General features: G+C 40.4%; 1 protein-coding gene across 1 annotated transcript in view; it reads right to left on the minus strand.

Moving 5' to 3' along the window:
* LOC131772752 (nuclear anchorage protein 1-like) overlaps positions 1–15,675 on the minus strand; it is a 29,252-nt gene extending 13,577 nt beyond the window's left edge. Inside the window, 2 exon segments of the mRNA XM_066166581.1 lie at positions 28–11,448; positions 15,467–15,675. Of these exon segments, the coding sequence (XP_066022678.1) occupies positions 28–11,417 (11,390 nt within the window). The 5' untranslated portion in view covers positions 11,418–11,448; positions 15,467–15,675.
* Positions 15,676–16,027: the final 352 nt, after the last annotated feature.

A 16,027-nucleotide genomic window follows, 5' to 3' on the forward strand; every position in this document is an offset into this window, starting at 1 on the left:
GAGGGTCTGACTCACTCGATCTATCAATCATCTTGCAGTGTACATACCAGATTGTGTGCTGTAATCATCTCATTGCGAACCTTTTCCTTTTCTTCTTCACATAGTTTCAGTAGCCTCTCCTTTTCTACTAGTTCATCCTTGATCACCTCTAGCTCATGTTGCATCCCGTTATTTTCTCTCTCATGATCCTCGTTGGATCTTTCTTTGTCCAATAAATCTCTCTTAAGCCTGTCAAGTTCGTCTTCCAGTGTTTCCCGTTGTCTCCTACATTCCTCTAAAGCGATCGCTTGTTCGTCAAATTCTCGGTTACTGTTCGAGATTTTCCCTTGTAAATCCTTTATTTCTGTCTTCAGGTTGTTCACATCGTCTTGATCAGTGAAACTAGTGTTCCTTAAATCATCCAGTTCTGATAGTAATTCCTCTTTCTCCCTGATTCCTTCTTGAATTTCACGCTCCAAGGTTGAGATGCTGTCTCTCAAGATGGTCAGCTCTTTCTCTTGTTCCGTCTTCTCAAGTTGTCCAAATTTGTAAACCTCTTCCGCATTGTTAACTCTACGTTCTGCCTCTTTGGCCTCTTCTTCCCAACTATTTGCCTTTTCTTTCCACATTTCACAAGTGGCTTCCAACTCATTAATCTTCCCTTGCAAGTCAAGGACTTCTACTTGTAGGACGTCATTCCTTTCTTCCATGTCTTGCACAACATTTTGTGCATCCTCAAGGAGCCCCTTCTTTGCTTGCAGCTCATAATCTAATTCTGTAACCCTCTTGTGCGAGTCAAGAATTTCTTGCTCCAACTCTGTCTCCCTATCGTGAATCCTGTTATAAGAGCATTCCAACAGGGCAAGCTTTTTTTCCATGTTTGACAACTCTCTGGTAGCGTCGTTTTTCTGGCTTTCGCACAATTCATAACTTGCTTCAAGGGAGACCAGCTTCCTTTCTGCGTCAGTGAAGTTCCCTTGCAACTTCTCCTTAGCTCGTTTTATTTCTTCGCAAGACACCTCCACGTCGCTTAATCGCTTTTTAGCATTTCCAAGCTCCAGAACGTTTCTGTTATTATCCAACCGAAGAGTTTGATAACTTGACTGTAAGTCAGTTAGTTCTTTCCTCACTGCATCCAGTTGTTCCTCAGCCTTAGTTTTCGCTGTCAACATGTCCTCATGAGTAGTTTTCAATGATCCTAAATCTTTTTCAACTTTGGAGAGCTGACTTTCTAGATCCTCCTTTTCCTTCTTCAGGGAGTCATCCGTCGATCCAAAATCTACCGAATCTGGGGCAGCAGCCTCGAGGAGCTGAGAATTAAGAACTTCTTTTTCTTTCTGTAGCATCTGGCATACCAGCTGCGCTTCCTGATACGACGTTTCCAGGTGCAGTACCTCTGTTCTGAGTCTGTCGTTCTCTATGGTGCTCAACTCAGCGGTAGACTCCACATCTGCCAGGCGCTCTTGACTGACCTCCAATTGATTCTGCAATTCTTTGTTCTCGTGACTAAGTTTTTCAGAAGTCAATTTTAAACTTGTGAGATCTCTTCGAAGATCATGGACTTCATTTTCAAGGCTCCTCTTAGATGATTGAAGATTCTCAATAACCTTGGTTTTGTTTTCAGTATCGTTTTGTGTGGTTTCATATTCCTGTTGCTGTTGGGTTAGTTTTCTTTGATGTTTCACCACCTCTGTCTTCAGATTTTCAATCTTGAATTTTGCGTCTTGAAGTTGGCTTTCAAGCTGTGCTCTGTTTTTAATCTCGCTTTGCAATTTACGATCGCTTGTTGTAAATTTATTTCTGTACATGTTAATATCCTGCTGTAGTTGGTTCTTCGCCGTCTGACTTGTCTGGTAAGCCACCTCAAAGTCAGTTGCTTTCTTGTAAGCAGCCATGAGGTCGTTCTGTTGCTGTGACTCCTTCTCTCGACTTGACGTCAAAGCAGTTTCAAGTTGTGCTACTTTCTGCTCCGCATTGAAAAGATCATCGCTAAGGACTTTCATCTTCTCCTTCTCCACACCACCAAAGGCCTCCATTCTGGTAATTTTGTTCTTAGCCACAATGAGTTCTTGATCGAGTGCTGTTATCCTTTTGTGAGAATCGATGAACTCTCCTTGAAGCTGTTTGTCTTTTTGTTCTAAATACTCTACAGTGTGTTCCAACTCGTCCACCTTTCTCTGAAGTGCTTGGACCTCTCCTTGTAAAGAAACCTTTGTTTTTTCATATTCACCGTGCTCAAACACATTTTTGGACAATTTTTTATGAAGTTCAACTATTTCCTTGTCCTTTTCTTCCTTTTGAGAAAGAATCGTGTTGTAGTCCGCCTGCAATGTTGTTAGTGAAGTGTTCATGGATGAGATTTCCACAGAAGATTTGTCTTTTTCTTGAAGAATTACAGTTACTCTACTTTTCAGGTCTATGCTCTGTTGTTTCACAACTGCCAATTCGCCCTCAAGTTTGCCTTTTTCTCGCTGAGCGCTATCCAGTGCAATTTTCATCTCGGATGTATCTCGTTTGAGCACATGGTACTCTTCCTTGAGTTTGTCTTTATCTTCAGATATACTCCTGTATCTTTCCTCTAAGTAGGTGAGCTTTTGCTGCAGTGACATAGCCTTGTGTTCTTGGCCCTCGTGTTCCCTCTGTAAGGCTTGGTATCTCTCTGTGAGATCAGCAACGACAGCTTGATTCGACAAAGCCTCCTTCTTCAAATCATCTTTTTCCTTTCTAAGACGTGTTGCAGTGTCCTCCAAGTTGGCTGCACGTGCTTCACATGCTTCTAATTCCGTCTGCGATTTAGCTATTTCTTCTTGAGTGTGCTTGTGTCTTTCATTCTCGTTACCCAATTCTTCTGTCAAGGATTTTAGCTCTTGTTCTAGTGTGCTGACCTCTAATTGTAACGAATCAATCTTGTTGTCCTTCTCCTCGTAAGTGTTTTTGTTTGTCTCAAAACCTGTTTCTTTCTCATCAAGGCGCTGCTGTAAATCAGCGACTATATCTTTACTTTCTTTTGCGCGAGATTGTACATCTTCCAGTTCGTGTCTTACACTCGCCAGATCTTTCAGAGCTCGATACAATTCCTCCTGCAGACTGGAAATTTTTTCCTGCTTTTCCACCAGCTCTCTGTTCAACTCATCGCTTTCCTCCTGTGCCGTGGCAAGGCGAAGCTCATACTCTGAACCTTTCTTCAAAGCATCGAATAGTTCCTTATCAGAAGCATCCTTTTTACGTTGAAGCAATTCTATACTTGACCTGATACTAACATTTTCCTCCTGCAGACTCCTGACATCCACTTTCAGGGTGGTGTTTTCCGCCTTAAACATTTCAATGGTTTCCTCTTTGCTTGCACAGTCTCTGCTGCGAGACTCAAGGAGAATATCTTGTTCTTGGACTCTTCTTTGGAGACGGATCTGTTCACCGTTAGTGTCATTACTCCCAGGTGTCAATGTATTGACTTGTTGTTCCAGATTATTCTTGATTCTTTCAATTCGTTGTATCTGCGTTTCTAAAGAATACACTTTATTTCTGCTCATTTGCGCCTCGGATCGTAATTTGTCGAGTTCTTCAAGCTCTTCGTCTCGTAATTTTCTTGTTTTCTCCAGTTCATCTCGGAGAGACTGGGTTTCTTCCTCCAGGTCGCTACGATCCCCTTGGCAAGCCTGGTAACCAGATTCTAAACTTGATATCTGTGATTTTAAAACAATATTATTTCGTTGGACTTCATTTTCCCTCTCTCTGAGTTCTGTCAGCTTTCTTTCCATATCCTCCAGTTTATTTCTCAGAGAATCTGCTTCCCCTTCTAGTCTTCTAACAGTTTCTTGATTCGCCTTAAGTGTGCTCTCTGCTTCTGCTAGCTGTTGCAACGCAGAGCTCAAACTAGTTTCCAACTCCTTCCTCTTTGTGGTCAACAAATCGTTCTCTTTTTCCTTTTCCTTTAGAAGATTTTGTAATCGTTCAGTTTCTTCCTCATAAATTCTCTTAGACTCTCGTAACTGCCCCATAGATCCTTCCTTTGCGTCCAATGTCTCCTTTAACACGTCATGTTGACCAGTGAGCTCTGTGACTTGCCGCTGGAACGTCAAAACTTCATTTTTGTAATTTAAAGCGCTTTGTTTGTACTCCTCAAGTCGGTGTTCAAGATCTTCTTTCTCCTCTTGTGACTCATCCAGGCGACTCGTGAGAGAAAATAAATCGTCTTTGTATTTATTGACGTCCTCTCGAGCTCGCTCTTTTTCTGCGACCATTTTTGAAAGCTTTGACTCCAGTTCAGCCGCCCTCTTATGCAGCTGAAGGCTTTCGCGTTGGAAACGAGTAATCTCTTGTTGTAGACGTTCAGAGTCTTCCTTTCCGGACGCCACAGTTTGCTTTAAGTTATCTCTCTGCCCCTCCAAAAACATCTTGCTGCTCTTCAGCTGACGAATAACCTCGTCCTTCCCATCGACTTCCTGGTTGGCCACATCTAAAAGAATCGTCTGTTCTGCGACTTTCTGCTCTAGATTGAGGGTTTTGTCGAGAGCGGCAGACAGTTGACCAGTTGCTTCTTCCAGCTGTTTAAACAGTGAGTTTCGTTCATTGCACTCATACTCGTATTTGTATTCCAGGTCTTGCAATTTGCTTTGCGTTATAATCAGCTCTTGTCTCACTTCTTTTCTTTCTCGATCGCTTTTCTTAAATACTTCATCAAGATCTCGATACTTCTTTCCCAGCAGCTCGTTCTCACGATTATTTTCAGTTCTTAGATTTTTAGACATTTTACATTCCGATTCCAAAGCAATTATCTTATTATTGTAGCTTTGTAATTCATGCCTTAGGTCGCTTTCGACCTGAGAAGACTTCACAACCAAGCCTTCGAATTCTAGACATCTAGAATTAGAGACCTGCAAGTCTTTTTTTAAGGTATTTCTCTCCTTCTCTATGTCAAATATCAAGTCCTCTAATCGCGAGATTTCATTTTTGCACCGCTTGAGTTCATCATCAACTTCTCGGATGTTCTTCTCGTTTGTTTCGTTCTTTGATTTATCTTCTTCATATTCCGAGCGAACGTTTGCTAACTCGCTCTCCACAGCCACTTTCACTGCTCTTAGCTCCTCGATTTGAGAGTCCATGGCTTTGTTTTCAGCTCTTAACCGTTCGATGACTATCTGATATTCTTGTAAATCCTTCTGCACTCTCGAACCATCTTCAGACTGTTTGGCAAGCTTCCTGACAGTTTCGTCAAGATTTGATTTCATTCTCTCTTTTTCACGCTGCAAATTCTTCAATTGGCTTTCCTGTTCTGAGTTCTTTTGAAGAGCAATGTTCAATTCCCGTTCCAGCTCTTCCCGTAAATCACGAAGCTCCTTTATTTCATTCTGAGTCGTTTCATCCTTGCTTTCGTACTCCATCAGTCTTACACCAAGGTCTTCTTGTGCCCCTTGAAGAGTCTCGCAGGATACTTTTATCGTCATTCCTTCGTGGCGGAGTGTTTCCAGCTCTGTTACAAGCTCAGAAATCCTTTCGTTCAGTTCCTCGACAGTCTTCTCTTTCTTTGCAAGAGCCTTTTTCAAGGACTGCGCCAGGCCTTGTTGCTCTCTTAACTGACTAGCAACCTTAACGTTTTCTTCTTTAAGCTCCACAGTCTTGTCTCTCGAATCGGTTAATTGCTCTTTAAAGTTCTGCTTCTGTGACTCCAATGCGCGAATCGTCGATTCCATTTGTGTCATTTTGTTACGTATTGTGAAAAGCTCCTCTTCAGAAGCCTCCTTATTTTGACGGAGACTTGAGATTTCTTCGTCACCTTTCTCGACGTTCTTCTCCAGAACCGCGATTTGTCGCCGGAGATCTAACTCCTCGCCTTGAGCTGTATCAAGCTGAATAGAATACCTCGTGTTCTTCTCTTGTGCCGCTCTTAGCTCTTCTCGCACTTCTTCCAGTTCCTTTCTTGCCTCTTCGTAATGCAACTCCATCACGGAAACCTTTTTTCGCATAGAGTTTAACTCTGTTTCGAGGTCTGATAGTTTACTTTTGCACGTATTCAGCTCTTTTTCAGTCTGATTTCCCCTCTCTTCGTTTTTCTTTAAGGCAGATTCCAACGTTGCCACCTTCTTTCGGTTTGACTGCAACTCTGTTTCAAGTTGATCTTTTTTGCGCTGTGCAGTCTCCCACAATGGCTTCATCCTGATAACTTCATCGCTTGTTTCTCTCCACTTCTCTTGTAGCTTTCGTCTATCATTTTCTGTCTGCCAGACTTGCTCCTTCTTCTTCGTCAATTCTGAGTTCAAATATTCATTTTGAGATGTTAGTGAAGTTATCTTCAATTTGCATTCCTCGACAATCCTTTCCTTCTCGAGCAATTGGTGTGAATACTCGCTAACTGATTTCTGGTTTTCCTCCAAACGAATTTTGACAACAGTCAATTCATCCACGGTCTTCTTGTTTGAAACATTTAGATCTCCAGAGTGATATTCTAAGGAAGCTTTTTCTCTTTGTGTCTGCTGTAAAGCACCCTCTAGTTTGTCCACTTTCTGCTCCAGAACCATTACTTGACGTTGTGCGTCCATTTTTTCGTGTTCACACGTTTGATAAGATCCTTGAAGTTCGGCGAGTCTCTTGTAAAACGAGTGAATCTCTTCCTCCAGCTTTTGCTTTTCGTGTTCACACAGCTTGTACATGGCTTCAAGTTCTTGGAACTTTTCTTGATTTTGCAGAAGTTCTTCTTGGAGATCTTGCTTGCTTTGTTGAAGTAAGTCGTTCTCTGTTTGATATTTGTCGAGCGTTTCACTCGTCTGTCCAAGCGTCGTTTCAAGAGAAAAGCACTTGCCTCGTAGCTCTGTTATGGTATTGTCCTTGCCGGAAGCATCTTTCCGCAAAGCATCTAAACTTCGCTGACAGTCGTAAAGGTGACTTTGTACTGTTACTAGTTCATCTTTGCATTTTAACAGCTTTGCCCTAACATCCTCTAACTGTTCTCTGTACTGCGTTTTTTGCCTCTGCGCATGATTTAACTGACCTTCAAGCTTCGTTGTTCGATGTCGAGTGCTATCCAGTTGTCTTTCCAAATCATCATTTTCTTCTTCATTTCTCTGAATTGTCTGCCTGAGTTCTGATACCTTTCTCTCTGCATGTGTAAGTTGTTGTTTAAGATCTTCTTTCTCGCGCTCGCTAAATTCATACGCGGACTCGATCTCAGACAAACTCCTGTGAGCCGCATCCAGTTTTTCCTCTAAATCGTCGATTTGACCAAATTTATACCCGTGATCTGTTTCAAGCTGGGAAGCTTTGTGCTTTATGATAGATAGCTGTTCTTCTAGATCGCCTATGACCTTACGAGCAGCATTCAACTGTATCTCAAGATCTTTCACTTTTTCTTGAGCCCTGGCGTATGAGTCCTCCACAGTCGTCAACTTGTTGGTCACGCGGTATAGGTCTTTCTGAATCTCATCCTTCTCTGATCGCAGTGAGGTCAAATTATATTCAAGCTCTGTTATCTTATTTCCAGCTAACTGCAAATCGTCTTCTAAGATGTCTCTCTTCTGCTTCACAGCCTGGCCTGTCATTTCGTTTTGTCCCAGTTCAAGTCTCATCTGTTCCATCTTCCTCATTAAATTGTTTTTCTCATCTTCTAATTTATCGATTTGATGACTCTTTGCTAAGAGCTCCTTTCGATACGCATCACATCGTTGCTGGTGCTGGATAAATTCTTTCTGCAAATGTGTATACTCATCTTTGGTTTTCTTCAACTCGTCACGAACTTCTTCGAGCTGTTCCTTCAGAGAGTCTCGCTGTTTAAGAACCACTTGGACTTGTGACTCAAACTTGCTGACCTTCAGGTGATTGGTACGGATTTCATTTTGTCGATCTTTTTGGCTTTTATTGAACTCGTTTTCCACCTCATTCACCATCTTCTGAGCATTTCGTAGTTCCTTTTCTAGACTCTCGTGTTCTTGTTGCAGCATCTTGTACGCATTTTCCCACTCCTGGACCTTGTCCTTGGCCAAGCGCATCTCTTGCATAATTTCGTATCTCTCTGTATCAAACGCCTCCACGCTGGAAGTGGTGTTTACCAGCTGAACCTGAACACTTTCAAGTTCCCTCTCAATAGTTTCCTTTTCTACTCGAATCTTTTTATTTTGTGTTTCCTTGGAGTGAATATCCTTGTGGTACACTTCAGAGTCTCTCATAAGCTCTTGCAGTCTCGTTTGGGCCTTGTGCAGTTCATCTTGGTATCTTCGAGCTGCATCTCTGCTCTCCTCTAATAATTGCTGCAGCTGCTGCTTTTGCTTGGATAAATTTTCTACTTGGGTCTCAAGCTTTGCAATCTTTGCCCGATCTGTTTCTCTAGTTGATTCACCTTCGTTCTTTGCAGCTTTGTAAAGGTTTTCAAGCTCTGAGAGCTTCTTTCGTACCTCTAGTATTTCCCTCGACAACTCGTCTTTTCTCAATTCTGAATTCTCAAAAGCGCTCTCTATTTTGCTCTTGTTGTCCTGATGGAACAATATCTCTTTTTCAAGCTTGCTAATACTGCCTCTACAACTTTCAAGCTCATGGTGTAGCCTTCTTTCTTGTTCTTGCAGTCTTCCATAAGCTTTCTCCAACTCGGAGTTCTTCGCTTCGAGGGAAACTATCTCCTTTTGGAGCTGCAGGTTCTTTTGCCGCCCGGAATCACAGTCTTCCTCAAGTTCTCGCACGTGCGCATTTGTGTCTGCGAGTTGATTTTGAAGTAATTCCAACTCAACTTCAAAAGTTCTTGTGTCGGGAACATAACTTGTGGAATGATCTCCAGATTCATCAAGCGCTGAGTCCAGCTCTTTTTTAAGCGCCATGTTTTCCCTTTTCAACTGCTGCACAAGACTCTCCTTCATTTCACTCTCTTTGTTAACGCGCTCGAACCGCCTGGCGCCATCTTCGATCTCCCTTTCTAATTTGCTAAATTCCACTTTGCACCTCTGAATCTCCATCGTTTTAGTTTTCAAGCTTTCTTCATTCCTTCTCAGTTCTTGAATTTCACTTTCAAGTCCGCTTATTTTGGTCCTCAATACCATGGTGTCCTGTTGTGAGGTTCGTTTCTCGCTATCACGGCTCGACTCGTACCTCGAGATGTTCCTTTGAGCCGTCAACACTTCCTGTTGTAATCTTTCCTTGTCGTTTTGGATTTTTTCACACATATCTTTCCACTGTGCGTTGTTGTCCTTCATAGAATTCAACTCGCGTTGAAGATTTTCTCGTTCTTGTTTTAGACGTTCGCAATCTTTTTCGAACTCGGCATTTCGCTGTCTCTCGATCACCAAATCATTTTGCAAGTTCCCTTTTTCCCGCTGACAGGCTGCGAGCTCCCTATTCAACGTCTCAAAATCTTGCTTGAATCTCTGAATTTCAGCTTCCAGTAGTTCCTTTTCGTCTCTAAGCTGGTGCACCGTTTTGTCTCTGTTCTGCACTTCTGTACTGAGGTCATCACACTTCTTCTGTTGGTCATACCATTGGTTATCTCTCTGCTTTCCATCATCCGAAACATTCACCAGCCGTCTTTTGGCCTCCTCTAATTTCTCCACCAGGCTTTGCTTTTCGCTCTGAGTTCGTTGAAGTTGCTGCTCAACTCTGTTAAATCGGTTTTCTAAAGCTTTCATATCGCGCTGAATTTCTGCCTTTTCTTGTTTGTATCGCTCCGTTTTAGCTTCAAACTCGCCCAGCCGCTTGTGCGAGGAGAGGACTTCCTGTTGTAGTTGGACCTTCTGTTGTTGACAGCTCTCATAAGCGTTTTTCAGCTGTGCCATTTTAGTATTTGCAGGTATTAACTCTTGCTGAAGCTGTAGCTTCTCCTTTTGACAACTTTCATACGCACTTTCAAGCTTTGACAACTTCTTCCGAACAATTACAAGTTCATTTTCAAGGTCTAATTTTTTTTGTTCAAGTGAATCATCCAAAGCTTCGACTCTGAAGTGCTTTTGTTTGTATTCCTGCATTTCACGATGTAATCTCTCGTTCTTCTGTCGGCAATCTTCGTAGGAAATCTCCAACTCAGCAAACCTTCGTTCCGAGGCGAGAAGTTTCTCTTGTAAAATTTCCCGGTCTCGTCCAACTTCCGTTTGTGAAACTTGAATAGCAGTACGCGTTGACTTCAATTTTTCCACCTCAACCGCGCTTGTCTCCAGTTTCTCCCGCAGCTGCTGGACAAGATTATCTTTGGCAGCGATCTCTCTCATGTGGTTCTCATTTAGCAGGTACTGCTCTCGAAACTGAATTTTTAGTTTGGATAACTCTTCTTTCTCTGTGTGACTGTGTGAGCTAATTTCTTGAGATCTTCGCTTTTCCATATCTCTTTGCCGTCTCTCGTTCTCTAACTCGGCTTCAAGTTTGGAGATTTTACTTCTGGAAGATGTCAAATCATGTTGAAATTTTCTCTGTTCTTGTAAATATTTGTCACTCTCTGCTCGGCAGGCTGCCAGCTCGCTTTTGAGTGTTTCCACCTCGGTCTCTAAAGTGGCTTTTGTAGCTTTAAGTCTTTGTATAAGCGTCTCTTTTGACGAAATTTCATTCTTTTGCATTTCATGGTGTCTTTGATGTTGTAAAAGCTGAGTTTGCATATTCTTAAATTCTTGAATTAATTGCTCTCTCTCGGCCTGCAACTGGTACTTTTGCGATACGACGGCTTTTTGTAACCGTTCTTCAACTTCCGACATTTTACTGCCGAGCTCCAACACATAACTCTCATCAATGTTCGAAAGTTCGCCTCGTCGTGGGCTTGAAGATGTAGAAGAAGCAAATCGATACGATTCGCGCGAGCTAACCCCCTCAGTTCTTCTGCCACTTTCCAGACTGCGTATAATTTCCTCATAATGCGAAGCAGTATTGATCAACTCTTGTAAAGTCTGTTTATCTTTCGCAACACTCTCCATAGTTAGCACTAATTCTTCCCTACCCTCGATAGTTGTCGTTTCGCTACCAAAACTCCGCGAAGTTTTCGACGATGAAGTTTCTTTCTGAAACTTTAACTGACTTTCTAGCCAATTCTTATCCACGCGCAGTGCAGAGAGTTCCACTTGCACGCCGCTGAGTTTATCCAGCGTTTGCAGTCGTTCATTTTGGGTTGTCTCCAGTGTTTCTTGTAATCTGTCATTTTCTTGATGCAACCTGCTGATCGTGGCGTCCTTCGCCTCTAGTTCTCCTCTCGCGCGTGCGTACTGCTGGTACACCTGTTCAGTGTTATGATGAGCGTGCGTCAATTCTTCTCGAAGTTGTTTAACAGCAATCTCTTTATTCTGTACCACGCTCTGGAGCTCTTGAACCTCATTTTCACGATAAACTCGCTCAGTGGTTACCATTCGTGTCTCTTTTGATTCCCGTACAACTTTCACTTCGTCTTGCAGCTGGCGAATAATGCTCTCCTTCCCCTCTACGGCCGCTTTCAGTTCCAGATTTTCAATTTCTAACGAGATGTTTCCTTTACCTCTTCTGTTTTCCATCATGAAACAAGATCTCCCTTTGCTCGGGATGGCCCTGTTAAAGAAAAGACGCAAAGCAAGACTTATCAACTGTGGAAGAAATTCTCGACTATTTTATTTTAGCATTGTAACCGATAGGTGTCGGAAAATGTTCATGTTTTAATTCGTTGTTTAGTTTGCGGTTTCAGACCTAATGGATAGTCCTCTAATTATTCTGAAAATAAACCGCATGTTTTGTGTTTTTATAAAAAATCAGCAGCGTCTCGGCTTTTCCACGCAAGGGGTATTGTTTACAAGCCATAAACGTCTTGAATAAAAAGAAAGAATCGAGACCCTTTACAAACAAAAAGAGAACTTTAGAACAAATATAATTTTAACTCGTAAATTAATTGACTATCTTGTGCATATTGTTTGAATACTTCTTGTGGTAGAACATATATGGCCATGTTTGTATAATCCGCGTGATTCTTTGGTACAGGTCTTAAAATTGTTCGATACTGTTAATTTCTTGTAACGCATGGAAAGTCTTGTTCTACCAGTTTAGTTAGAGACGATCAATACAATTGATTGACCTGTTTTTTTAACTGATCTATTACTCCATTAGTTTGGGTTTATTTACATTACGCTGTTAATACAGAATGCAAATGAAAACTGCCTGTTGATATTAATCATTATGTGCCCATTGTGAAAAAGTTGGAACACGTAATGGGTTTAAGAAATAAACCTTTTATTGTAGAGTAATCGTATGAAGCAGTTTATGTAAAAACACGCCACAAAGCATAGTATTTCTATCATTTAAAGAAGTTAAAAACTTTCGTTAAGGGGGGCTGGTCGGTTTTACTGCATGTGAAACTATAAAAAAAATTAATTTTGCGAAATAGGAAATCACCTCGTCCAAAGATTCCTTTGAATACCATGATCAAAAATACATAGCCTAAACTCTTAGAAAAGTAGCTTTGGAATATTTTAGTTTTCATACAAACTTTGATTGAGCTTACGTCGAATTAAATCCAAAGAAAGAACTCATCATACTTTACATTTGTCTAACAAAATTTAACTGAATAAACTGTATGTTTGTATAATTAGAATTGAAAAGCAAAAAAATTGACAGAAACTATTCGAGTTTTCTATTTAGATAGAGGAACGTTTATCCATCGGTTTCTTTTTTGGTCTGTGCAAATTCATTTAACGTAGAACAATCTTTCGGTTTCATTGTGCAAAATTACAGCTCACCTGTTCTATAAGAAAGCTTTTTGTATTACATTGTCAAATCAACATCTTAAACGATGCAAACTTGTCGTCTTCCCTTCGAGAAGAAATTTCAAGAGCAGAACCTCTGCAAGAATGAAACTCAATATTTCCATTTTGTCAGGTCTTGTCGACCGCAAAGTAAATAAATTCGGTAGAAAATCTTTCACCGAATCATCACTCCTTCCTTGGAAACTGGTGGATTTGCTAATGATGCCGACAGCCAATCAGCTTGCAGTATTTTCCCGCGTTATTTACAAACAGTTCTATTCAACAGAACCGAAAGAATTTTTCATAATCTTCCTGTTGTATCTAGGTAGTTTGCCAAGGCCGACAGAAGCTTTAATTCCTTAATCAACCAAGTTTATTATCAATCATACAGTTTCACAGAGAATGTTACGAAATATTGTAATTCCTCCAAAACTCAGAAGCGAAACCACGAACACTTTCGTTCAAACTATGACAAAGGTTCTAAATTATGCATCAACTTATGGTTTTTCATAATTATCGTTGGGGTAAATGTATAATTTGCCCAGCATCAGGTGCGACCTAACTGCATTTCATACATACTGTTCATTAAATTGACAGACCTCTTATTTCATAGTAAAGAACGTTCACCCAAATTTAGCAACGAATATTCACCAGCATTGGCCTATCGACGTGGTTCAAAATTTATGGGCGATGAATCTCCAAAAGAGCAGGGTAAACATATTTTTTAGCTGTTTCGACTGAAATTAAAACTTAAAGGTAAAAACTAGCAAACTGCCAAAAGCGCAGGAAAATGCGCCTGTGGAAGTCGCGTTTGGTTTTAGTTTTGCATCTGATTGGTCGAGAGGGAAAGGCGACTTGGTCCACGTCAAGAAATACGTCATCGAGCGTCTGGTCATGCGAGGTAAAAAGTCAAGTAATTTCCATTGGCAAATTTTCAAGAATAGTCAAGGCTATTCCCGTTTTATTTTTCGAGGAATGGACTTTTTAAGGAAAAACTTGAACATATTTTTTCACCTTGACAGACCTCCTAGCCATTTGGTCGCCATCATAAATTAGGCGAGCTTAAATTGACAGTCCATAATCCTCAAAAAAAAAAAACAACAACAACAACAACATAAAAAGCCTTAGCTTTTTTCCCGGGGCAAATCTAATCAACTTTTCATTTGACAAAAAGCCTTCAAAAGTTTCAGTTTTAAGGTTTACAACTTCATTATTTGTAATGACATACGATAGTTCGCGGCAATTTGTGATTTAGTGAGAAAATAAGAAAAAAACTTTCTGTCATGCCGCAAGAGGAACCGCAAAAAAACATCTTAGTACTGAATTCTTAAAAACTTCCACAAGGCTCGTTTGAAATTCACAGTCGTCTCGTGACATGATTTTCCTGTTCATTTCTCTTCTTCTCTGTGGTGTGTTAACTCGAATTAAAGTATTTACTAAGTATTTCGCCGCCGTCATGAGGTGAGATGTTTTGTCACGCTACAACTGCTTACAGTCGCGAAATTTAATACAAACTAATGATCAAAAAGTCACATATACTTATCTGAGTTAATAAATTTACAGAATCTTACTCACCCAAAAAATACCTCGAGGAAGTAAATAAGCCAGTTATTGCTACGGCTTCTATTTGCATATCTCTCTACATCAAGAGCAACCGGTATACTTATTTACCGTTTCTCACAAAGCACGTTTCTGGCGCCATCTCCACACAGACTTCGCGGACAGGTTCCCAAATCGCGCGCAAACTTCTCTTTCAGTACACTCTAAGATTGTCGCTTGTTTATGTTCGATTATTGAACTGAAAAAGTTCACGATTCCTCATATAGTGAATTGTAGTGAATATTCACCTCTATCTATCTAAATGATTGTCATTAATTCAGTCCGGATTGTAAGTGCAGTGTAGGTTGCAGATGTTTTTCAACATTTAACTCACAGCTGTAAAAACAATCATCATTGCCTTGTCATACCAAGAAATGTGAATATCCTAGATATTTTTTTGGGTAGTGTTAGAAATGCTCCTTTCTTTTAATACATTCAGTGGTTGAAAACGCCTTGTAAACTTCTGTTAAGCCCAGAATTCTGTGGGAGACTTACGAACATATGGAAAATAATTACCTCGAGCATTGTGCTCATGATGAATTTTTATTTTGCGTGAATCCACGATTCTAAAGCCCATACAACAAAATGAAACAATACCGTCATTTTAAAAGAATACATAAATTTCGTCGATTGATATAACCGTGTGGTAGTAAGTAAGTTTTGCATTTGATTAGCGTCTGTGAAAAGCGATAAAATTCGGCTAAAAAACGACAATTTAAAAAAAACATTTTATGCAATACACGTTCGTTTGATGCAGTCTCCGCTAGTTTCGAAGAATCATTTCATCTTCACGTCTCTTTCATTTTGCTGAATTTTGGAAACAAACCCCAATTCTGTGATGTTTTTGTTCATCGGAAAAATATTGGCGTTAATTTCAAAGTTTCAAACGCTCATTGGTCCACATAAAATAAATTGTTAAATGAAATAAATACAGCAGTAAGATACGGCCATCATTATACTTCTGCTTCGAGGTTGAATTTCCGCCCCGGATTAGAGTTGCAAATTGACAGAAAGGGTTCGATTCACGCATGATTTGCGCTTGACAGAGACGATTTTAATATTTGGTTAGAACAGTCTCAGAAATCGCCCAGAATCCAAGAATTTCTTCTGCGCTCGAAATATAAAATAATTCAAACAAGATCGTTAACGCTATGGAAATCATGTGCTAAGAACATTATCATCGGTGTTTAATCGAGAACTGGCCACGAATTTTACATTTAAAAAGGAATATTTACCTGAATCGGTTGCGAGCGAAACAGACCACCCATGGATAAAAACTGCAACTGTTCTTTTGTCATCTTGAGTCTTTTCATGCACAAATCGAAACGGGGTTTTTTTCTAATTCTTAACGAGCCCTTCGTTCGAATAAACCTGCAAAATGAAAACAAAAACCTTTACTTTTTCGGTACATTGAGTTCGACAGAAGACATAATTTTTTCTTGCAAAGCTGAAACTTCCTCTGTAGCCAAAACAGCTTTGTGTGCAAACAAAGTCACGTGGTAAAAGGCTTTTAACGTTGCCTTGGAAATAGAGGATGACATTTTGCGCAAATTGTGAAATTTGCTTCTGATGAGAATTCTAAAGTAAAAAATAACACATAAAACAAGAAAACGAAGGTATCTCAGTTTTTGGTGAGGTCTTCAGTTGTCGCTTAAAGAAATCAGATAATTACCAGGATTAAGCTTGTTTTCGTCATAATTAATTGAATTTTTTGGTGAAAATAGCTAAAACATGATAATTTGGGTTTTGGCGGATGGATTAGAACTGTTTAGATTCAGCAAAATATTCGACTCCAT

Source organism: Pocillopora verrucosa, chromosome 5, assembly GCF_036669915.1.
Source record: "Pocillopora verrucosa isolate sample1 chromosome 5, ASM3666991v2, whole genome shotgun sequence".
NCBI lineage: Eukaryota > Metazoa > Cnidaria > Anthozoa > Scleractinia > Pocilloporidae > Pocillopora > Pocillopora verrucosa.